This window comes from Otolemur garnettii, unplaced genomic scaffold (assembly GCF_000181295.1).
Source record: "Otolemur garnettii isolate 467f Iridium unplaced genomic scaffold, OtoGar3 scaffold00220, whole genome shotgun sequence".
Taxonomy (NCBI): domain Eukaryota; kingdom Metazoa; phylum Chordata; class Mammalia; order Primates; family Galagidae; genus Otolemur; species Otolemur garnettii.
The window spans coordinates 1,207,866-1,231,558 of NW_003852615.1; the positions used below are offsets into that span (position 1 = coordinate 1,207,866).

At 42.8% G+C, this 23,693-nt stretch overlaps 1 protein-coding gene across 1 annotated transcript in view; it reads right to left on the reverse strand.

Moving 5' to 3' along the window:
• NXPE3 (neurexophilin and PC-esterase domain family member 3) overlaps positions 1 to 23,693 on the reverse strand; it is a 57,844-nt gene that overhangs the window by 6,546 nt on the left and 27,605 nt on the right. The window contains exons 3-4 of the mRNA XM_003801783.3: positions 14,621 to 15,375; positions 8,654 to 8,727 (exon numbers count right to left, since the gene is read on the reverse strand). Coding sequence (XP_003801831.1) covers positions 8,654 to 8,727; positions 14,621 to 15,375 — 829 coding nt within the window. The remainder of the gene's footprint in view (positions 1 to 8,653; positions 8,728 to 14,620; positions 15,376 to 23,693) is intronic.

Sequence of the window (23,693 nt, forward strand, 5' to 3'; positions counted from 1 at the left end):
GCCGGGCCCATATGCCAGAGGTGGTGGGTTCAAACCCAGCCCCAGCCAAAAAAGAAGATGCTTATTTGACAATTAGTGGATATCTAATCTTTTCTCTTAGATATCTGCTCATTCTTTACATATTAAAGGCCCAAATGGAAAACAGTCTTTTTAAAAGCTTTATTTGACACCGGGTGTGGTAGCTGACGCCTGTAATCCCACCACTCTGGGAGGCCAAAGCAGGTGGATTGCCTGAGCTCAGGAATTTGAGACCAGCCTGAACAAAAGCAATATCTCATCTCTAAAAACTTGCCAGGCATTGTGGCAGGTGCCTATAGTCCCAGCTACTCGGGAGGCTAAGGCAAGAGAATTGCTTGAGCCCAACAACTGGAAGTTGCTGTGAGCAACAATGCCATACCACTTTACCCAGGGTGACATGAGACTCATCTCTAAATAAATAAATAAATCTCCAATAAATAAATAAAAGGTTTATTTGAAGGCCAGGAGTGGTGGTTCACATGTGTAATCTTAGCACTCTGAGAGGCCAAGGCGGGTGGATTGCCTGAGCTTAGGAGTTTGAGACCAGCCTGAGCTAGAGTGAGACCTGTCTCTAAAAACAGCTGGGTGTTGTGGGAAGTGCCTATAGTCCCAGCTACTTAAGAGGCTATGGCAAGATAATCGCTTGAGCCCAAGAATTTGAGGTTGCTGTGAGCTATGATGCCAGGGCATTCTACCAAGGGCATCAAAGTAAGACTCTGTCTCAAAGAAAGAAAGAAAAAAGAAAAGAAAGCTTCATTTGGAAAACGTGATTATCAAAGAAAAATTGGGGTAAATATTTGGCTTATTCCAAATAGTTTCTCAGCATGTTATCAGGGTAATTACTTAATATTACATTTTATCCTAAGCTCCCTCATTATACCTGTATGTCAAGGCTGCATAGCTAGAAAGCTCCAAGATGACACCTGGGGCCTATGCAATACATTTACTAGAATGAGGATTTAAAGTGATTTTTGAAGTCACAGTTTTTACAATCGTTAACTTGGTAGACTTGGCTAGTCTAATACATGTTATAAAGAAAAGTTTGTATCACATAGGAAAATAGCTACCATTTCCATTCAAATGTTAATTATATTCACAACCAGAGCTAAGTCAAGCAAAGCAAATCAATTACTGAAGCCAACATTAATTCTTTAAACATGCTGCGTATTTTTTTAAGTGACACACATGTACCTACACTGCCCCCTTATGGTTAGCTGGGACAAAAACATTATTGACTACCATAAAATGCTTTTAATTTTAAGTATCTGTGGTTGTTAAAGGTGTTTCTTAGAACTCAGACTGCATATTCACATAAGATAACTGAAATATGAAAGTCTCTTAAATCTATAATGTACTACTCATGTGGAATAAAAATAATTAAAACAAAAAATAAACATGACTTATTGCTTAATTTCATGGTTGTAAAGGCAGATATGAAAATTTTTGTGCAAAATCACAAGGAACATTTTTTATTATTTGCAAGTAATGCCCCTGCTACTCTAAAATGTCTTGACTTCTCTTTAAAGCCCATGCTTACATTTTCATCCAAAGGGTGTCATTTCATATCATCTATTAGCCATATTAAGGACTACTGGGGCCACAAATGGGACAGAATGAGAGAAAAAGAAAGCAGAGAGATAAATTTCCCTAATCTATGTACAAAGTGCTGGATGAGAGGGATGCAATGTAAATGAAGGATAGGAGGGAAGCTTGTGCACATATGGGACACGCATGTCCCTTAATTTTATGGTATAGAATTATCTATAGAATTAAGAACAGTAAAAGGTAGGACAGAGGGAGTACATAATATATGAGGAATAAAAAAGACAGGACAGAGAAGAAATGAGATCAAACAATTCCTTGCCCCAGAGAATGCCACGCACCTAGGAAGCATGGTCATCTCAGCAGGATAAGGAAGAGGACAGTGCGTGTGGGGCTGGGTAGGCACACCACATCAAGAGCTAGAACCAGGAGAACGGCCTGGGTGATTACAGTGGCCTGGGCTTGCGCTTACTCCTTGAATTCTCCTATACAACCTTGAAATGTTGGTTTCTTTTTCTTTATATTTTAGTCCCCTAAAAGCTCAACATTTTCCAGAAAAAAAAGCTAAAAATGCTGCATAGGTAGAAATACCTGAAGATTCACAGAATGTTGAAAGGGATGTCAGAGAACAACTATCCCAAATACCTTTCTAAGGTTAAGAAAGCAAGTCACAGGACGCCTTGCTGAGGTTTCTCAGTGACTGCAGAGACAGGTGTTGGTAGCGGGGGTGACTGTTTATAAACACAAATGTTTTTCATTATTGGTATAGTCATGGCAGTGGGCTTCCTTCCCCCAGAAGGAAGGTGAGGGTTCTATATGCAGGATATAAGCCCTTTGATTTTCTAGGTTAACGAAATGAGATGTATGAGCTATTAAATCGTTTTTTCCAATAACTGGAAAGTAGTTGTCTTCAAAATAGCTTTGTCACATTTGTTGGGATAACATTTCTCTGCCATTTTCTAGAAATCAACATCAGATGGAGTTCTTATCATAAACAGACTGCTTTAATTTTCACTCACTGTTATTCACTTCATATTCTAGAGAGCTGATAAACTTGACTACTGCAGACAAATCAAAACATCCAGATATCATTAGACATACCTCCTAGGCATGGGTAAGAAGGCAGTAGAAAAAAATGATAGACTAGGAGTCCCAGGACCTGGTTTAAATGTGACTCCATATCTCCAACTCTGAGACCTTAAGAGTCTACACCTTCAGAGTCTATCACCTTCAGAGTAGGTATCAAAATTACGACTGAATAAATGAGTCTCTGGAGCTCTGTTTTATCATCTTTAAAATGGGTAAACTACTGATTTGGAAAAGTTGCGTGAAAAATTCAGCACTGTAATAGTGTGAAAGCACTTTTTAATAATAAAGAGCTACAATGGAGTCCTAGAAACCTATGTTCTAAATGTCCTATATCTTGATCTAGGTAGTTATTTAACTAGTTTTACATTGCTGTATATCATATCACCACGAACTTAGTGGCTTCAAAACAAAGGACACGCATCATCCCACAGTTCTGTAAGTCAGGAGTCCACGGCATGGTGTAGCCACAGGGCTCACAGATTGTGAGTAGGTATCAGCAGGGCTACATTCTCTGCAGAGTGCTTCAGAAAGTTCATACAAGGTGTTTGCAGAATTCAGTTCCTTGTGATTGAAAGACTGAGTTTCCCATTTTCTTGCTGGTTGTTAGCCAGGGGATAATCCCCTTCAGCTCCTAGATATGAAAGCTGCCTATATTCCTTGACATGTGGCCTTCTTCATCTTTAAAGCCAACAACGAAGAATCTCTCTGTCTCTACCAAAAAAAAAAAATAATAATAACAGGTGTGGTGTCATCCCAGCTACTGGGGAAGCTGAGGCAGGAGAATTGCTTGAGCCCAGGAGTTCAAGGTTGTAGTAAGCTCTGATCAGGGCACTGTACTCCAGCCTGGGTGACAGAGTGAGACTTTGTCTCAAAAAAAGCAAACAAAAAAATTCTCAGGAACTTCCCCTCAAATATAGGAGCTCAAGTTGTTGGTGAATTTAGAATCTTGTCAAGGTCGCTGTGCCATTCAGCTCTGATAGTTGGGGACAAGAGTACAGATGCTAAAGAAAATAAGCAGTAAGGCTGGCACTGGGGAAAGCCTGTCAGGAACCATTTGCCCTGATAAGGTAGTCTAGCTAAGTAAAAACTGTTTTTCTTTGCTTTTAACTAAAATTATACCCACAAATAGCAGTAGCATTAGCAATCTCAAGCAATCCACCAGACTCTAAATATGCATCTTAGAATAATTTTACCTTGTAAGAAAACTAGCTAATATATAAATAAAATTTCACAGGGGGCCTGGCACCTGTAGCTCAAGCAGCTAAGGCACCAGCCACATACACCAAAGCTGGTGGGTTCCAGCCCAGCCCAGGCCTGCTAAACAACAATGTCAACTGCAACCAAGAAATAGCCAGGCATTGTGGCGGGCGCCTGTAGTCCCAGCTACTTGGGAGACTGAGGCAAGAGAATTGCTTAAGCTCAGGAGTGGAGGTTGCTGTGAGCTGTGATGCAACAGCACTCTACCCAGGAAGATAGCTTGAGGCTCTGTCTCAAAAAAAAAATTTTTTTTAAAGGATGAAAGTATGTTAAAAGGCAACAGCAGCCAAACTAAAAAAGTTCCCAATTGCCAAAACTGGAAGCATTTGAGACAAAAAAAAAAAAAAAAAAAATTACATTGAATTGGAATGAAATAATCACAAGCCCATACTGATACAAATAATTAAATGGGGGGAAAAAGAGACAAGTCTTTATAGAATTTCAACTATTAGTGTCAAAAGAATAAGAGATACTGAAAGTCACTATCAGAACACGAGAAATCACTGCTACAGGCAAGAGCTGATGAACACTGATGAATGCTAAAACTAGTGAGTGAAAGGTTGGGTAGAAATAGAATGTTTGCATTGAATGAAAGGCAAGTGAAAACTATGAGCCTCAAGTCTTTGAGTGCCCTCTGCTGGTCACTAGGCTGAACTTCAATGAGGTTCTGCTAAACTAGGGTCTTGTGAGCAATTCTGTGAGCAATTGCCCTTCCCTTTTCTTTTCAATTATGTACTTGCTACTAGATGGTTTTCTCACTCAAAGCCTGGCTATTCTGTTTCTACTGATTTGAAATTAATTCATTCTAAAAATCCATCAAAACTTTTATTAGTTATTTAATCTGTCTTCCCTCTAACAAGAATAGTACATCACAAACCAGCAACCCTTCCTGATTTCTCAGACCTGTCAAGTCCAGGCAGACCACTGTCCTTCCCACTGACCATTCCATAAGACACTCCGGGACATCAGGAGGGCAAGCCAGTCAGGGCTGTTTGAAAGAAGGTCAGATACAGTAATGGGACAAGGCGTCCTGAGGACGTCAGACACAGGAGAGTGTGAAGGGTGCAGCACTCCTGAGGGGCCCCATGTCTACTGACATCTTGGCTATGGGGATGAGACCTAGACCAACAAAAGATAATATGTCCATGAATGACGTTTCACCTATGTGTCTTCTAAAATTAGTAATTCATTTGGTTCAAGTAAATTAAATGCAGCTCTTCATTAGGAAGAGCCTGGGAATTCTGGTGGCATACTCATAGTAGAGAACAGAGACATCAACTGGCAGCATCCTAGCTGCATCTGGGTCAAATTTTATTATTTAGCACACACAATACCTTCAAAGTTTTCAGTTGAATGTTAGTGTTTCAAATCTGGAGACATCACATCTAAAAATTAAACACTTCTGCTTTTCAGGAAAATAGAAAGATAGATAGACAGACAGACCGATCGATCGATCTAGCCACACAGATCTGTTTCTGTATGGGAACAAAGTAGCGGGAACTAGAGAGAGGCTGCTTCCGTCAGACAGACCTTGCTCTCTGGTTCCTTTCCACCACTCACATAAGGCATGTCTATGGCTTATATATCCTGATTAATTATAGCCTCTAATGAAACTACATGCATCACACACCCAGCCCCTGCGGCAAAAGGGATTGCAACATGTGCAATGTGGAATTTTTTTTTTTGAGAATCTCAGTTTGTCACTCTCAGTAGAGTACTGTGGCGTCACAGCACACAGCAACCTCAACTCTTGGGCTTAAGTGATTCTGTTGCCTTAGCCTCTCAAGTAGCTGGGATTACAGGTGCCTGCCACAATGTCTGGCTATTTTTTACAGATGGGGTCTCACTCTTGGTCAGGCTGGTCTCAAACTCCTGGGCTCAAGCAATCCACCTGCCTCAGCCTCCCAAGTGCTGGCATTACAAGCCTGAGCCACTGCACCTGGCCAGGATTTTTTTTTTTTTTTAAGAGACAGGTCCTCACTCTGTCACTGAGGCTGGAGTATAGCAAAATAATCATAGCCTCAAATTACTAGGCTCAAGTAATCCTCCCACCTTAGACTCACAAGGAACTGGGACTACAGGGGTGCACTACCATGCTTGGCTAATTTTTCTTTTTTTAATTTAAAGATGGGATCTTGCTGTATTGCCCAGGCTGGCCTTAAACTCCTGGACCCAAGCTATTTTCTTATCTCAGACTCCTGAGTAGGTGGGGTTACAGGCAAGCCACAACAACCAACAAATGGAATACTTTTTTTTTTTCTTTGAGACAGAGTCTCACTATGTTGCCCTTGGTAGAGAGCCATGGTGTCACACAGCAACCTCCAACTCTTGGGCTCAAGCAATTTTCTTGCCTCAGCCTCCCAAGTAGCTGGGACTGGAGGCGCCCACCACAATGCCTGGCTATTTTTTGGTTGCAGTTGTCATTGTTGTTTGGCAGACCCAGGCTGGATTAAACCCACCAGCTCTGGTGTATGTGGCCAGCACCCTAGCCACTGAGCTACAGGTGCAGAGTCTAAACAGAATACTCTTGATTAAAATACTTTCAAAAGGACAATGATCACCATACATATTAAGTTTCATAAATAATGTTCATCCTTTCTAAAAATAACTATAGCTAATTATTCTGCAAAACCATAACACATCTACTCCTTTGAATTTCATTCTTCTACTATTAACACTATCCTACATCAATGAATCAGAATCACCTGGAAAGTTTGTTAAACTACAGCCTGCTGGTGGCCAGGTGCAGTGGCTCATGCCTATAATCCTATCACTCTGGTAGGCCAAGGAAGGAGGATTCCTTGAGCTCAGGAGTTCAAGACCAGCCTGAGCAAAGTGAGACCCCTGTCTCTACTAAAAATAGAAAAAATTAACCCAGCATTATGGCAGGTACCTGCAGTCCCAGCTACTGGGGAGGCAGAGGCAGGAGGTTTGTGTGAGCCTAGGAGTTTGAGGTTGCTGTGAGTTATGCTAAGGCCACAGCACTCTAGCTCTGGTGACACAGCAAGACTCTGTCTCTAAAAAACCCGCCACAGACTCACATATTCCTGGGCTGGGCCAGCCAGAGTTTCTGATTCAGCAGTCTGAGGTAGGACCTAAAATAATGAAATTGGCTCGGTGCCCATACCTCAGTGGGTAGGACGCCAGCCACATACACTTGGGAGGCTGAGGCAAAAGAATTGCTTGAGTCCAAGAGTTGGAGGTTGCTGTGAGCTGTGATGCCACGCCACAGCACTTTACCGAAGGCAACATAGTGAGACTCTGTCTCAAAATAAATAAATAAATACATAAATAAATAAATGAAATTCTACCAAGTCCCCTGGTAATACTGATGCTGCTAGTCTCCACACCACGCTTTGAGAAAACCATTATTCACCAATCCAATGTTTTTTTTTTAATTTTGAAATTGTCCATGATAATTTCACCCATTTTACTTGAGTACCTCTAGAGCAGCGATGTCCATAAGAACTTTTTGTGATGATGAATACATTCTACATAAAATGCTATCCAATAGGGCAGCCACTCCTGGGCAGAAGTGACTGAAGAACTGCATTTTTATTTAATTGTTATTAATTTTAATTAATTTTAACTTAAATAGCCACATGTGACTAGTAGCCATCATATTGGACAGCATTACCTCTAAGGAGTCTTTTTTTTTTCTTTTTAAGAGACAGAGTTTTACTTTGTCGCCCTTGGTAGTGTTATGGAGTCATAGCTCATAGCAACTTCCAGTTCTTGGGCTTAGGCGATTCTCTTGCCTCAGCCTCCCAAGTAGCTGGGACTACAGGCACCCACCACAACGCCCATTTTTTTGTTGCAGTTTGGCTGGGACCGGGTTCAAACCCACCACCCTCGGTATATGGAGCCGGCACCCTACTCACTGAGCCACAGGCACTGCTCACCTCTAAAGAGTTTTAAAGAGCCAAATAAAGGGGGCTAGCAGGAGAACACAAGTTTTACATGAACACAAATAGCAAAGCCCTAACTGCTTTGTTTAAATCAAACATTTCTTTAAAAAAAATTTTTTTTGAGATAGAGTCTCACTTTGTCACTCTTGCTAGAGTACCATGGTATCACAGTTCACAGTGACCTGAAATTCTTGGGCTCAAGCAATCCTCTTGTCTCAGCCTCCCGAATAGCTGGGACTATGGGCACCCACCACAGAGCCTGGCTATTTTTTAGAGACGAGGTCTCGCACTTGCTCAGGCTGGTCTCAAACCTGTGAGTTCAGGCAATCCACCGACCTCGGCCTGCCAGAGTGCTAGAATTACAGGCATGAGCCACTGTGCCCGGCCTCTTTAAATATATTTTTTATTGTGACCAGAGGTATCTATGGCATATTAAAGCAGAAATAAGATTTTTAGAACATCAGTGAAATGACAGAGCCTTCACCAAGTTAGTAAGAAAAACAAGTCATGGCCGGGCGTGGTGGCTCACGCCTGTAGTCCCAGCGCTATGGGAGGCCGAGGCGGGTGGATCACCTGTGCTCAGAGGTTCGAGACCAGCCAAGACCCCCTGAGCCAAATGAGCCAGAGTGAGACCCCGTCTCTACAAACAACAACAGGACAACGAGACAGCCGGACCTTGTGATTCCAGCTCCATGGGGGGCAAGAAAACACTACAGGAGGAAGAAGTAATAAAAAAAAAAATTAAAAAAAAAAACCTTCAAAGTAATAAAGTTGAAATAAAAAAAATTAAAAAAAAAAAAAGAAAGAAAAACAAGTCATCATATTCATTCCTTCTTTACCTTTTATTCTCTTAGGAATCACCGTTACCCAATCAGGTCCACTGGAGTTAATTGGCATCTTGATATTAACACCACTTAAAGAAGAATAAAAAAGCACAAGCTTAGGTTAAGGAAGGTTTATTTTCAGATACATACATTTGTGAGTGAATAAAATAATTTCACAGAGGCTTATTACAATGAAATATATTTACAAATTTTAACTGACAACCAGGTCTCTTGTAAGAAGCACTTTATATGCACATTTAAACTGAAGAGGATATTAAATTGATTCCTAATTTTCACTGCACAGTATACCACTTAGCCAGTCCTAAGGTGTGCAAACTCTAAAATGACCTGATTGGAATGACTTACCCCCCTTGGATTTAGAAAATGGCTCATGCTGACAAGCAGGTCAACTTTGTCACTAGTTTTCAGGCTGCAAACCTAAGCAGTATTAAGTCACATGTCGGATTCCACAGGCTCTGCCCAGATCTGAGATGAGTCTCACCAGGGATCCCCAGATCCGTACACCTGCGGTACTTTGTTCATCATCACTATGACTCTTTAGTGTCTGTTCCTCTTCCTAAAATCTATTCTACTTGGAGACACAAATGGTACCTCTTTCACCTTTCTCCCCTCAGCACTTAGCACAGGCCCTGGTCTAGAGTCCATGCTCACTAAATGTTTCTGGAGGGCTGCATGAAAACCTGGGGGAGGCTCGGCGCCTATAGCTCAACCGGCTAAGGCGCCAGCCACGTACACCTAAGGTGGCGGGTTCGAATCCCCAGCCCGGACCCGCCAAACAACAATGACGGCTGCAACCAAAAAATAGCCGGGCGTTGTGGCGGGCGCCTGTGGTCCCAGCTACTTGGGAGGCGGAGGCAGGAGACTCGCTTGAGCCCGGGAGTTGGAGGTTGCCGTGAGCTGTAATGCCACGGCACTCTACCCATGGGGACAGCTTGAGGCTCTGTCTCAAAAAAAAAAAAAAAAAAAAAAAAAAAAAGAAAACCTGGGGGAGGGCGGGGGCCAGGAGAAGAGTACTGAAAACCCACTCTACCTGTTCCAGAAACTGGGTCACAGTAATTAGGCCTTTTACGCTTAGACGAAAAACAAACTAAAAAAAAAAAGTTAACTTTTAAAACTCTTGATATGGAAACATATAGTAACACATTCTTTTACTGTTTCATCAATTTCAGAAAAACACAATTTTTTACTGTTTCATCAATTTCAGAAAAAAATTATTCATTTATTTAAAATTTGTTCAAAATTTATTCAAATAACTTTTTTTTAATACCTAGATGCCATTTTATTAATTGCCAAGCTGCAATAGCTTTTTCTTTTGCAGTTTTTTTTTAAAGACTTTTTATTAAATCATAGCTGTGTACATTAATGCAACCACAGGGTAGAGTGTGGTATTTTCATATACATTTTGAAATATTCTCATCAATCTGATAACGTAGCCTTCATGTCATTTTCTTAGTTACTGAGTTAAGTTATTTGAGTTACTCAAATAACTCTTAAGCTTCTTAACCCAAGCACTGTCCTAGATGTTGGGGTTATAATAGTAAACAAAAGACACAATATCTCTTCCTTCATGGAACCGACATCGTAATGAGGGAATAGATGAAAAACAAGTACTGAGGAGAATATACAGGCCTGGGTATGTTAGAGAATCACAGAAACTCACAGCTTAGATAAATGAATTTTCTTTTAACCTAGATCCTGCTCCTTCTGTAAGATAAGTGACCTGTAAGAAAGTACACGTAAACTACTTCCATGAGCTTTGAGTTTTATGGTAAGGAAAAGAAGAAATACAATTTATTTCACTATAAAGATTTTCTTGCAAACATATAAATTTTCCTGCAGAAATATTTAACTTCAATCTAGTCACATGGAAACAATAAAGCAAATACAAAGAAAAAGACATTCTACAAAACAGTAACATCAAAACTGTCACTGTTGGGCCAGGTGTGGTGGCTCACTCCGGTAATCCCAGCACTCTGGGAGGCCAAAGCAGGTGCATCACCTGAGCTCAGGAGTTCAAGAACAGCCTGAGCAAAAGCAAGACCCTGTCTCTAAAAATAGCCAGGCATTGTGGCAGGCACCTGCAGTCCCAGCTACCTGGCTAGCTGAGGCAAGAGAATGGCTTAAGCCCAAGAGTTTGAGGTTGCTGTGAGCTATGAGGCCACAGCACTCTATCCAGGGTAATAAAGAGAGACTCTGTCTCAAATAACAAAATTGTCAATGTCAATTGACAAAAAAACAAGCTAAAGAACTCTTCTAGATTAAAAAGATAACTAAATATATTGTATAATGGATTAATTAAAATAAAAAAGCTAGCTGTAAAGGGCATTATGGGGGAAACTGGGGAAATGTGAGTATCTAACATAGACTGCATACTAGATAATACTATTGCATTAAGGATCAATGTCCCATGTGTGGTAACTACCTTATTTCCCCAAAAATAAGACATTGTCTTATATTTATTTTTTCTCAAGAAGACACACTAGGGCTTATTTTCAGGGGATGTCTTATTTTCATTAAGTATAATACAACAATCTACATTTATTCCAATACAGTTAAGTCATCTTCTTCTGGAACCTGACCGGGGGAGCCGAACTTGTTGGTGGGGCTGGCACTAGTGATGCATGAACTCCTTTCCCCTAGCCATTCGCACGTGCACAATAGGATGCCTGTGACTTTGGTTACCACACATACCCCCGCACAAGTGCGAACAGCTTAGAGAAAGGAGCTGTGGCAAATAAAAGGTATTCCAATCTCCCTTACCACTCAGCACCGAAATGTATGACGTGGCTAGACCCATCACTAGGTCATCTTATCAGGATAGGGCTTCTATTTAACAAATGCATAGAAATCCTGCTAGGGCTTATTTTTTAGGTAGGTCTTATTTTCAGGGAAACACACTACGTTATGGTTGTATATTAGATAAAAGTCCATGCTAGGAGAGACATACTCGTGAAACTATAGTGCCATGATGTCTGCAATTTACTCTCAAATAGTCTGGGGAAAAAAAATTATACATAAACACATACCAAGATAAATATAAAGTAAAATGTGGCAAAACATTAATAGTAAATCTAGGTTACAGGGATGGATGTTCACTGTTATTATTCATGCAATGTTTCTAAAGACTTGAAGATCCTTGGGGCAGCACCTGTGATTCAGTGGGTAGGGTGCCAGCTCCATATACCAAGGGCAGCCGGTTTGAACCCAGCCCGGGCCAGCTAAAACAACAGTGACAACTGCAACGAAAATAGCCCAGCATTGTGGTGGGCACCTGTAGTCCCAGCTACGCTGGAGGCTGAGGCAAGAGAATCGCTTAAGGCCAAGAGTTGGAGGTTGCTGTGTTCTGTGACACCACAGCACTCTACCAAAAGCTACAGAGTGAGACTCTGTTTCCAAAAAAAAAAAGACTTGAAGATCCTTTAAACACAAAATTAGGGGGAAAAAAAGTATAAATCATGCTAAAATAAAGGGGAAACTTTTTCAGTGATAAATTCATTCTTTCAAAAGGCCTCTCCTTATATTAATAGGATCTTTTAAGCAAAGTACTATTGTCCTTTCTAAAACCAATGATTTTTTTCCCCTTATGGGTGAAAAAGAAAGATGACATCACCTTAAATGTCCAATTGTCCTTAGGGGAGTGCATACAAAGCTAAGTTTCTTAATTCTTTCTGACTTAAGCAAGGTTATGAGCCGCCAAGGAAGAAAGGTAAAAATGATTATCAGTTCAAGTCAAAACAACACACCCAAAGACCTCTCAAAAGATCAGTTTCACTCTTTCTCTTTGTCTTTTCAGACAGCCCAGTTTATATTTCAGGACTTTAGCAGAGCAGAGGATGGGAAAATGAAAATCAATTAACAGGACTCTGTCAAATGTTTGGTTTCCAAAAATTAATATCACCTCAAACACTGTTTTCCCATCAAACTTCCAAGTAAACATCATTTTATAATGATTCTATTAAATGTGCCATCAACCATCCAGAATAGGCAGCAACAAACACATCATTTTATCCTTCTGGATTCACAGGTGTCTTTTGTTTTTAATGGTAGAATTTATAGTCAGAAATATATTTTTAAGTTTTACACCAATTTAGTCCTCTAACCTTTCTCCCACTATATCCCACAAGGACTCTGAGTAAATTACACACTATGCTTCTTCCTCTTTGCACGGACTTTAAGTAGATAATACAACTCTAAACGGGGTATGTCTTCACACACAGACGAGAAAGTACACAGAAAAGAAATAATCCATAAACTACTCACAGTCACTGAGAAGCAGCAGATCTGAAATCTGAATCCAGGTTTGAAACTAAAACTTTTGGTTTGTTTTTTTTTTTAAAGGTTCTTTAGTCTAGTTTTAGTTTTGAACTGAGCCATACAAAATACTAGACTCAATAGTATACTGAGTATAAATACTATACGTTGAGTAGTGCTCCCTCTGCTGGCCTTCTAAAGGCATGGCAGGAGCCTACTATCTGTGCTGCTTATGCTAATAACCGCCAGAAGCTGAGTCCAGAAGTAGAAAATCAGGAGGTTTTATTTTAAGAGCTCCTGCAGACCGCATACTTTATGGTAGCAACTTTTTGTCTATCGAGTAATGATGAGTGGACATGAAATAAAAAATTTTTTAGGGTTATGGCTTGGCGTCCATAGCTCAGTGGTTAGGGCAGTGGCCACATACACCAGGGCTTGGTGGGTTCGAACCTGGCCCAGGGCTGCTAACCAACAATGACAACTACAACAAAAAAATAGCCAAGCGTTGTGGTGGGCACCTGTAGTCCCAGCTATCTGGGAGGCTGAGGCTAGACAATTGCTTACGCCCAAGAGTTTGAGGTTGCTGTGAGCTGTGATGCTACACTGTACTGAGGGTGACATAGTAAGACTCTGTCTCAAAAAATAAATAAATAAATAATTTTTTTTTAGGGTGGCCCAGATGTACTCAATAAAAATACCTACCAGGGCATGTTTAAGAAGTATATATTTCATTAAAAAGTAAAAAACTCCTCCTTAGTATAGTGGTTAGTAAAAAATAATGATGATGATAATAAATAAATAAAAGTAAAAAGTATGTACAAATGCTTTCAAATAATTGTACTTTTTGACCATGTAACTTTTATAAAGTTTTATTTCTTAGGAATGTTACTTTACTTCAAAACAACAGGGAATGTTGAAGAAAACACAAATTTTAATTCATACTGATTCCATACATTATTTTCTGCACATTATTCCATATATTTATGGTTATGCTGAACATGTTTTTGTTTACATTAAACATAGAAATTTCAGCACAATACTGTAATAATTTCAACAACTGGTTTTTTTTGTTGTTGTTGTTGTTTTTTGCGGGGGGGGGGCCAGAGCTGGGTTTGAACCTGCTGCTTCTCGCATATGGAGCTGGCGCCCTATCCTTTTGAGCCACAGACACCACCCCAACAACTGTTAACTTAAGAAACACAGTTTGCCATGGTATTCCTGGCTGCCCATGCTTATTCTTAAGTCAATCTACCAATGTTGCCACATCCATCACCTTTTTTCTCCTATTGATAAATGACTGTATGATTTTAAAAACTAATACTCTATCACTTAAAATGTTTTTAGTTTATTACACACAAAGCTAAAACACCAACTTGACTACTAGACTCCTAGCAGCCCTGCTCTTGGATTAGTTTTTCTCTGTTCCATGAACAAGTAATTTTGTTTACATAAGTACTATATAAATATGCTATGTAGTTTTGAAATAAAACACAGGTAGGGTAAAGAACAAAAACTCAAAGGTAAACACTAAGCTTCACTTTTAAAACACTAATCAAAAATACAAATCTGTGTTTGTTATTCACCACCTCTTCTGAATGCGGTCAAGTTCAGACAGAAGAACATATCCCCGAAACCAGAAAGCCTCTTCAGTGGAACAAGGACAATGGAAAAGGATTCTTGAAATTACCTGCTAGAAAAAGAAGTACATACCTCTGGAAGAAAGCACTCTCTGCAGCAGTCAGGAGGCCCTTCAGGTATCCACCTTTGAAATGGTTAATTCTGCTGCTGCAAGGGAGCTTCTTTGGTTTGAAGCAGAACCAGGGCTCTCCAGTGTAGAGATCTGTGAAGTTACACAAGGGCAGGCTCCCAGGAAGACACAGGTTGCACTCAGTTGTTTCAGAAATTCTTCCTGAACGGAAGAGACTCTTGAAATAGACCCTGTCTGGTTTCTCTTCTTGCAAGTGCTGAAGAACTCTGATCCCCTCACTGGGGTGGACCAGAGATACAGACACTTTAACTGTGCCTGGCCAGAGCAAAGTAAAGAAAATCTTGTAAATCCCATTCTGATAGTCTATCACTCTGCCCACAGCCCCTGCTTGCAGCGTGGGGGAATGAATTCTGGCCTGCAGGTAGTCTCCACCATACTTCTTGGGCTTTCTTTGAAAATCCTGTACATGAACCAGTACCTCTAGCTGGCTCCCCACCTTGAAGAAGGCTGCAGAGTTTAAGATAACAAAGTAGCTGGAAGAAGGGTCAGTGCTCTCCACAAAGGGGACTGGGCCCACATCAGGAGCCTGCCACTGCAAGGCAGCCAGCAAGGAGTCCTCCTCCATGCGTTCCTGGCTGGACAGGGTCTGCTGCTCATAGCCACAGTAGGGATTCCGGCTAATTCCTGTCACCTGGGAGGAAACATACTGTCCACTGCTGTCGATGAATGTGGTTGAAATAGTCTCACGGTCCAAATACTGAAGAGAAAGACATAAACGTCATGAACTGCCACTATAATAAATGCCTGTATATTCAGGCAAACAAATCTCTCCTTTAGTTTAAATCTGTACAAAATCAATTAGAATGACATTGTTTCAAAAACTGGCCAGGCGTGGTGGTTCATGCTTATAATCCTAGCGCTCTCATAGGCCTAGGCAGGAGGAGTGCTTGAGCTCAGGAGTTTTTGAGGGAGGAGTGCTTGAGCTCAGGAGTTTTGAGACCAGCCTCAAGAAGGGTGAGACCATGTCAGTGGCTCATGCCTGTAATCTTAGCACTTTGGGGGTCCAAGGCACATGGGACTGCTGGAGCTCAGGAGTTCAAGAGGTCAGTCCCCTTTGTGAAGAGCAATGACCTTTCTTCAGCCTGAGCAAGAGTGAGACCCTGGTTCTACAAAAAACAGAGAAACTAGCCAAGCACTGTGGCAGGTGCCTGTAGTCCCAGCCTGTAGTCTCAGGAGGCCAAGGCAAAAGGATTACTCAAGCCTAAGAGTTTGAGGTTGCTGTGAAAACCCATGGCAGTCTACCCAGGGCAACAGAGTGAGACTCTATCTCAAAAATAAATAAATAAAAATAAAAACAAAACACAAAAGCATAGCTCACAAGTTTCACGGGGCTATTTTATTGCAGCAAAATAAAATCACAATGAGAAATAAGGTCCGGGCATGATGACAGCACTTTGGGAGGCTGAGGCAGATGGATCATTTGAGGCCCGGAATTTGAGACCAGCCTGGGAAATACAGCAAGATCCCATCTTTACAAAAAATATAAAAATCAGCCAAGCGTGGTGGCATATACTTCAGATGCTGAAGTAGGAAGATCATCTCAGCCTAAGAGTCTGAGGCTCCAGTGAGTTGACTGTGCCCCTGTACTCTAACATGGGCAAAAGTGAGACTCTGAGAGAAAAATAAATTCACAGGGGGGTCCCCACACTTTTATGAATTTAACCTTTAGAAGTTCTGTCAGGATCTCACAGAGAATATCAAAGAAAAACCCCTTTGGGCTTCTGGCAAGAGAAGGGGAAAAGCAAGCATTTGAAGTACGACAGAACATTGTGTAACTTGAGTTTACATGGGACCAGAAATAGGACTTCTATCAGCAAGGCCAGAAAGCTCTGCATTCACAGGCTGTTGGGTAGATACTAAGTTTTAATTCAGTAGTGGAGAATAGTTAGCCCTAAACGCTAATCTAGTCCCACTAAGAAATCCTAAAAGGATCAAATTGCACCCCAAAGGAACAAAGTTTAAAAAGATTTACAGGAATACAGAAAATAGCCAGCACTCACCAAAGTCTAAAAACCAATCAAAATTACAAAGAAGCAGGAAAATGTAACCTCTAAGAGGAAAAATAAATCAAGCGAAAGAGACCCAGGACTGGCAAATAGCAGATAAAGACATTATAGCTATAATAAAGTTATTATAGCTTTATTATACATGTTCAAACACAATAGGAAAGACTGAGATACAGAAGAGAGAAGAAAGAAAAAATAAATCCTCTGAGATGAAAAATACAGTAGATGGGGTTAATAGTGGATTAGACATTTCAAAAGAAAAATTAGTGAGGCACACCTCTAGGACCCAGGTTTTAGAAAGCCAGGAAAAGGCTCTGCTGTGGCTATCTCATCTCGGTGCCTGAGCCCTCCCAGGACCTGTGATGCCAAGGCCTCTGCAAGGGACAGAGAAGAGTCAGGTTTGAACTCCAAGCCGAGCCAAGGGCTCAACTCTTCTGGTTTCCTGGACCTGCCTCCACCTGAAGAACTGAGTGGCGGACTGGCTCCAAGTAAGAGCACAGTGTATGTGTCCAACGTGCCCTTTTCTCTGATGAACGATGACTTACACAGGATATTCTGCAAGTATGGCAAAGCTGTAAAGGTTACTATCGTGAAAGATAAAGATCCCAGGAAGAGTAAAGGAGTTGTGTTTATTTTATTTCTGGATAAAGACCTGCACAAAACTGTATGAGGGCAATTATAATAACCAACAGTTATTTGGTAGAATGATAAAAGCAAGCATTGCTATTGACAATGAAAGAGTAGCTGAGTTCATCCGAAAGCGAAACTACTTTGATAAATCTTTTTTTTTCTTTTGAGACAGAGTCTCACTATATTGCCCAGGGTTGAGTGCTGTGGCATCACAGCTCACAGCAACCTCCAACTCTTGGGCTTAAGCAATTCTCTTGCCTCAGCTTCCCAAGTAGCGGGGGTACCCGTGCCTGCCACAACACCTGGCTTTTTTTTTTTTTGTAGTTGTCATTGTTGTTTGGCAGGCCCAGGCTGGATTCGAACCCACCAGCTCCAGTGTATATGGCTGGCGCCCTGGCAGCTTGAGCTATAGATGCTGAGCCTACTTTGATAAATCTAAGTGTTATGAATGTGGGGAAAGTAGACGATCAAGTTATCCTTGTCCTAAAAATATGCTTGGAGAACCTGAACCTCCAAAGAAGAAATGAGAAAAAAAAAAAGAAAATTGCAGAAGTAGGAGAAAGTGAAGATGGCCTCAGTCAGGCCATCGCGTTCCTCCAAGTCAAAACTGAGGAAGAACAAAGAAAATGGAAACCCAGTTCAGAGGACCCCTTAATGCCAGATGATTCAAGACACCCAAGGATAAAGAAAAGCAACTATTTCAGCAACGAGGAAGAATTTAGTGATTAAAATTTTATTTTTTATGTAAATATAATTAAAATTTTAAAAGTCTTGGTGCACAAAGTTCAGTTGGAGACTAAACATCACTTTTTTCTTTTTTATTTTTGAGACAGTCTCATTGTGTTGCCCTCGGTAGAGTGCCGTGGCATCACAGCTCACAGAAACCTCAAACTCTTGGGCATAAGTGATTCTCTTGCCTCAGCCTCCGGAGTAGCTGGAACTATAGATGCCCACCACAACGCCCAGCTTTTTTTTTTTTTGCAGTTTTTGGCTAGGGCTGGGTTTGAACCCGCCACCTCCAGCATATGGGGCCAGCGCCCTACTCCTTTAAGCCATAGGCACCACCCCCCAGCTATGTTTTTGTTGCAGTTGTCATTGCTGTTTAGCTGGCCTGGGCTTCATTGGAACCTGCCAGCCTCGGTATAGGTGGTCAGTGCCCTAACTGCTAAGCTATAGGCACCAAGCCAAGGACTAAAGATTACTTTCAAAATTTGAGCATATGGATACTTAATGCCAAATAGTTTTCTACTATAAAATAGTTCATAAGAAATTAAAACATAATTGTAAAGTATCATGTTTCTATCTGGCTTTAGCACACTAATAAAAATCAAAGTTTGCTAGTAACAACCTTGAAAAGAACTAATTTGAATAAAAATAAGGAACCTTAACACTATTGCTATTGTCATAGCAATTGTCATGAGTAATGCTATTGTCATCCCAAGAAAAAAGATAGTTATTTAAAAAATTTGAGAAGTCCATTACAAAAAACATCATTTGTGGGCAGTGCCTGTGGCTCAGTGGATAGAGCACTGGCCCCATATACCAGGGTAGTGGGTTTAAACCCGGACCCAGCAAAATTGCAACAAAAAATAGCCAGGCATTGTGGTGGGCACCTGTGGTTCCAGCTGCTCGGGAGGCTGAGGCAAGAGAATCGTCTAGGCCCAGGAGTTGGAGGTTGCTATGAGCTGTGACACCATAGCACTCTACCAAAGACGATAAAGTGAGACTGTCTCTAAAAAAAAAAAAAAAAAACCATTTGTGTCTGACTAGTTTACATGAGGACTTTTGAAATAAATTTAATCTTTAAAACAAAACATCAAAAAAATAAAAGAAAAGAAAAAGAAAAATTAGTAGACTTGAAGAAATATTCCAAAGGAAGGAGGAAAGGCTTGGCACCTGTATCTCAAGCGGCTAAGGCGCCAGCCACAGAAACCAGAGCTGGCGGGTTCAAATCCAGCCCCAGTCTGCCAAACAATAATGACAACTACAACCAAAAAATAGCCAGGTGTTGTGGCGGGCACCTGTAGTCCCAGCTACTTCAAAGGCTGATGCAAGAGAATCACTTAAGCCCAAGAGTTGGAGGTTGCCGTGAGCTGTGACACTACAGCACTCTACCCAGGGCCACAGCTTGAGGCTCCATCTCAAAAAAACAAAAAAGAAGGAAGGGGCGGCGCCTGTGGCTCAAAGGAGTAGGGCACCAGCCCCATATGCCAGAGGTGGCGGGTTTAAACCCAGCCCTGGCCAAAAACTGCAGGGAAAAAAAAAAGGATGAAGAGGAAGGCAGGCAGACAGGAAAATTAAAAAAGAAGAGACAAGAATAGTAAGGAGCACTGAACAACTTCAGAAGGCTTAGTATGACTATAATTTGAGTACTGAGAGAAGGAAGATGGTGGTAAAAAACAAAGTACTAGAAGAATTAGTGGCCACAATCCTGTCCAGCATCCCTTTGATGGTGACATCATCTTTATTGCAGTTTTGGGTGTTTTTGGCTGGGGCCGAATTTGAACCTACCACCTCCGGTATATGGGGCTGGCGCCCTCCTCTTTGAGCCACAGGCGCCACCCAGTGACATCATCTTTAAACCCTGTGTGGCAAACCATGACGTACCACTATGATGCCCAGGGAAGACAGGGCAACCTGAAAGTCCAGCCACTTCCTTAACACCATCCAACTTTCAGATAACTGTCCAAAATGCCTCAGTGTGGAAGCAGAAATGGGAACTCCAAGCAGCCAGAGCAGATTTGCACATCCCTCCTTGGGAGGATATGGTAATGGACAAGAACACTACGATCTCAAGTCCAGCCAAAGACACCTGCAAATCAACCTTGCTCTGGAGAAACCACTGCCTCTTATCTGGGGGAATATCTGAGACTTTGTGTTCACCAAGGAGGACCTCACTGGATCTGGAAAAGGCTGCAGGCCGAGGTGCCTGCCAGCTGCCGCTTGTGCTAGTGCCACTACCTCATGGGATATTACTGGTCTGGGGCCTGAGAAGACCTCTACATTAGTCAGCTCAAACTGCCAGAACAAAATACCATAGACTTGGTGGCTTAAACACCACCTTTGTCCAGGATGAGGATACTGTTGTGAATTTTAAATTGTCCAGTTTATTACTGCGATGATCATTGATAAAGAAGGTTGGGGTGATAGGGAAAGGCTCTAACTCGGCAGGCTCCTATTCCTTATTCCCTTTTCCATCATGTGCTTCTGATCTTGGCTATACTCTTCTTATGGTCAGGCTGCCCCCACGGTCACTACCACCTCTGTTGCTCCTGCTTCTGTCACAGCCCTGGACAAAACTGATGGAAAGGAAGAGGTGGAAGACTTGGATGAGGATGTGGGGTTTGTTATCTTGACCCATCACCAAAAGCAATCAACTCAGCTGGCCTCGTTTGTGAAACAAGAAAATGTTCACTTCTTCCTCTGAGAGAGAGAGGGAGAGATTCTAGGGCAGGCGTCCTCAAACTACAGCCCAAGGGCCACAAGCAGCCCGCCTAGGACATTTATCCGGCCCGCAGGTTTTTTTGCCACCGCTGCCTGTCCTGCTTAGCAGCCAACTCGTCCCGGGGCCCACTGTCCGGTCCTCCAATGGTCTGAGGGACAGTGAACTGGCCCCCTATTTAAAGTTTGAGGAGCCCTGTTCTAGGGGAAGGGATAAGATGGTCTACTAGTGACACTGGTCACCAGATGATCTCAAGAAGAAGAAAAAAGTTCAGGTGGAAAAGCATAGCCCAGGTGAAATACTGAGGGAAAGCTACCAACACTTAGCCTTACCAGAGAACCCATGGGAAGAATTTGCAGAGCAGAATAAGCAGCAGCAAGACTTTGCCAGAGACTGACCCCCGAGGGACGAGGGATGGGGAGTGCAGCAGGGAGGGTAGGTGGGAGTATTTGCCTTTCCTTCCCCTTACACCTGAGGCAATCTACAGCTTCCAACATATCAGAGATCCCCTCTCCCCTCATGAATCCAAGCACTGCTGGCCTAGGTGAACTCAGAGCATCTTAGGAGCAGAGTACAGGCCAGCAGGCCAGCACAGGGTCACTTCCTCTACCTCAGACCCAAGCTCAGACAGTGAGCACAATATTGCCTATACACGTGCCAGGCGCCTCTACCCTGCCAGAGAAGTCACAGCCCCTCATATTTCCCTGTCACTGGACCCCACATAAATATTCCCCATGTGACTGTGACAACCATAAAGAGAGGAACAGTATTCCTGGGCTGCCCCCAGGGACTGGGAAGTGTTGTAAATGCTTCTTAGGAAGGAAGAAGGTGGAATGTCAGCACCTGAGAGCCCCTGACTCCTGATCCAAAGCTGTCACACTGCTCCCGGCAAAGATGAGTGTGGAGAGGAGTCCAAAGCATAGGAGAGTGTCCCAGCCCAGAGCAGAAGTGGCATCAAAGCCCAGAAGAAATATGGAAACAGGAACTTCCCCTCCTCCAGAGGATGTAGCTGCCTCTGCTCCCAAGTTTGAGCTTTTGGCACAGGTGTGCTGTGGGATGGCCACTTCCAGGCTTGTGAGAGGAGGAGGGGTACTCTGCACACTGTGCCCAGGTTCTGCTCAGAGGGCATAGTTCATTTCCCTCCCTACGCAGACAGGCACTGTTTCTGCAGCTGTCCCAACCTGAGAATCTCATCCCTTTGACACAAGGTTCCCCACTCAGGGCTAAACTGGGACCCTTCCCCATTTTCTCAGCCCACTAGGCTCAGGTCCAGACCCCCATCTCTAGACCTAAATAGGCCCGTGACAGGCTGTATTCTCTGGGCACAGGCTCATATAAAAGCAGCCTGACTGGAATGTCATCTGGGCTGCCTCTCCCAAAACAGGGAACACACCCTACTGCCCCTCCCAGAGCAAAGAAGAGCTCGACTGGATCAAGGACCAACTATGGCAGGGGTTTTTTTATTTTTTTATTTAATTATGATAGTTTTAAAATTAACTTCTGCCTGTAGGCCCCTGGCACCAAACAGCTGTCACATTTTTCAAAAGCACTATATAAACCCCTAAACAGAAAGCCCAAATGGCCACCCACTCAGGTCCCCCCTCTGCTGCCAAAGCTTCTGATCCCCTCTTTGGATTATCTATCAATAAAATCTGTCCTTTTGCTTATTATGTGGTCCATGGGTTCATTCTTCAAATCTCTAGGACCAAGTCCTTGGCAGAGAGAAATTACGAGTATACCCCAGATCTCTGTGTTACTGGATCCATAGCCAGTGCTTCCTAGCACCCAAACTGCAGCAGTCTTGGGGAACTGGCAGGTCCCAGGGGAACTGTGGGGCTCCTGGAGCTCAGCTGGCCATTCAGGCCAAGCTGCTTCCAGCTGAGAGGAGCATACAGCATGCCAGTGAGCCTCTTAAGACAAAAGGACCAGAGTACCAACGTCCCAGTCCCACCATACGAGGCATTCTCCCTGTCCTCCTTCTCTCCTCCCTTGCTTACTAATGCCGGTTCTACTTGGCAATGATGAGGGTTGTATAGGGCACAATTAGGCCAGGGCACTTGGGAGTGGCTGCCCTGTCTCTTGACAGAGCACCTAGGACACCAGCTTCCACAGAGCTTGGTGATCAATGCCATCACTCTAAAAAGCTGCAGCAAGCACTTCTGTGGGCCCCAAGGACAAAACTACCACTCCTACTCCCACTGAGGGAGGGCAAGGATAGCAATACTCTCCCCAAGCTGCCTGGTTCTTCTTGCTTCCTCCCTGGAAGCAAGTCCCTGACACAACCACATCTCCCTCGCTCGACCACTTCAACCACAGCCCACAGCCAGTCTGGTAGCCCTGCGTGCAGCAAGATGAACTGCTTCCAGCACCCTTCCTGCAGTGGGTCAGGATGGGAGCTGGGAATCTGAGCTACTTTGTGTCCCCAAATGGCAGAGACAACTGTTGTCAAGACAGGGAGGTATGAGCAGCTTGTGTGGCTCACAGCTGCCTATCTCTTCTAATCTCATCAAGAGGAACACACCCCTCCTGTCTCTGGCCCACAGTAAATCCATTCTTCCCCTGCTTGAGTGACAGAATCCAGTGTACTTGCCCAAATAAACCTGCCCCGCCTAGGAAGGGTCAGACTCATGTCTCTTCTAGGAAATAGGAATGCCGCCAATTGCTACCCTGACCCTTTAAATCCCCATCAGCCATAACCCACGAGAGGAATTCTGAAAGGGCAGCACTCAACCAGCAGAGATCTCACAGACCACCAAAGTTTGTACGAAAGGCCTTTATTGGCGAGGGAGGAATGCTGCAGAGTAGCACCAAGGAGGAGGGAGAAGAGAGGAGAGAAGAGGGAGAGAAGAGGAGGAGGAGAAAGGGAAGAGGAGGAGGAGAAAGGGAAGAGGAGGAGGAGAAGAGGAGGAGGAGAAAGGGAAGAGGAGGAGGAGAAAG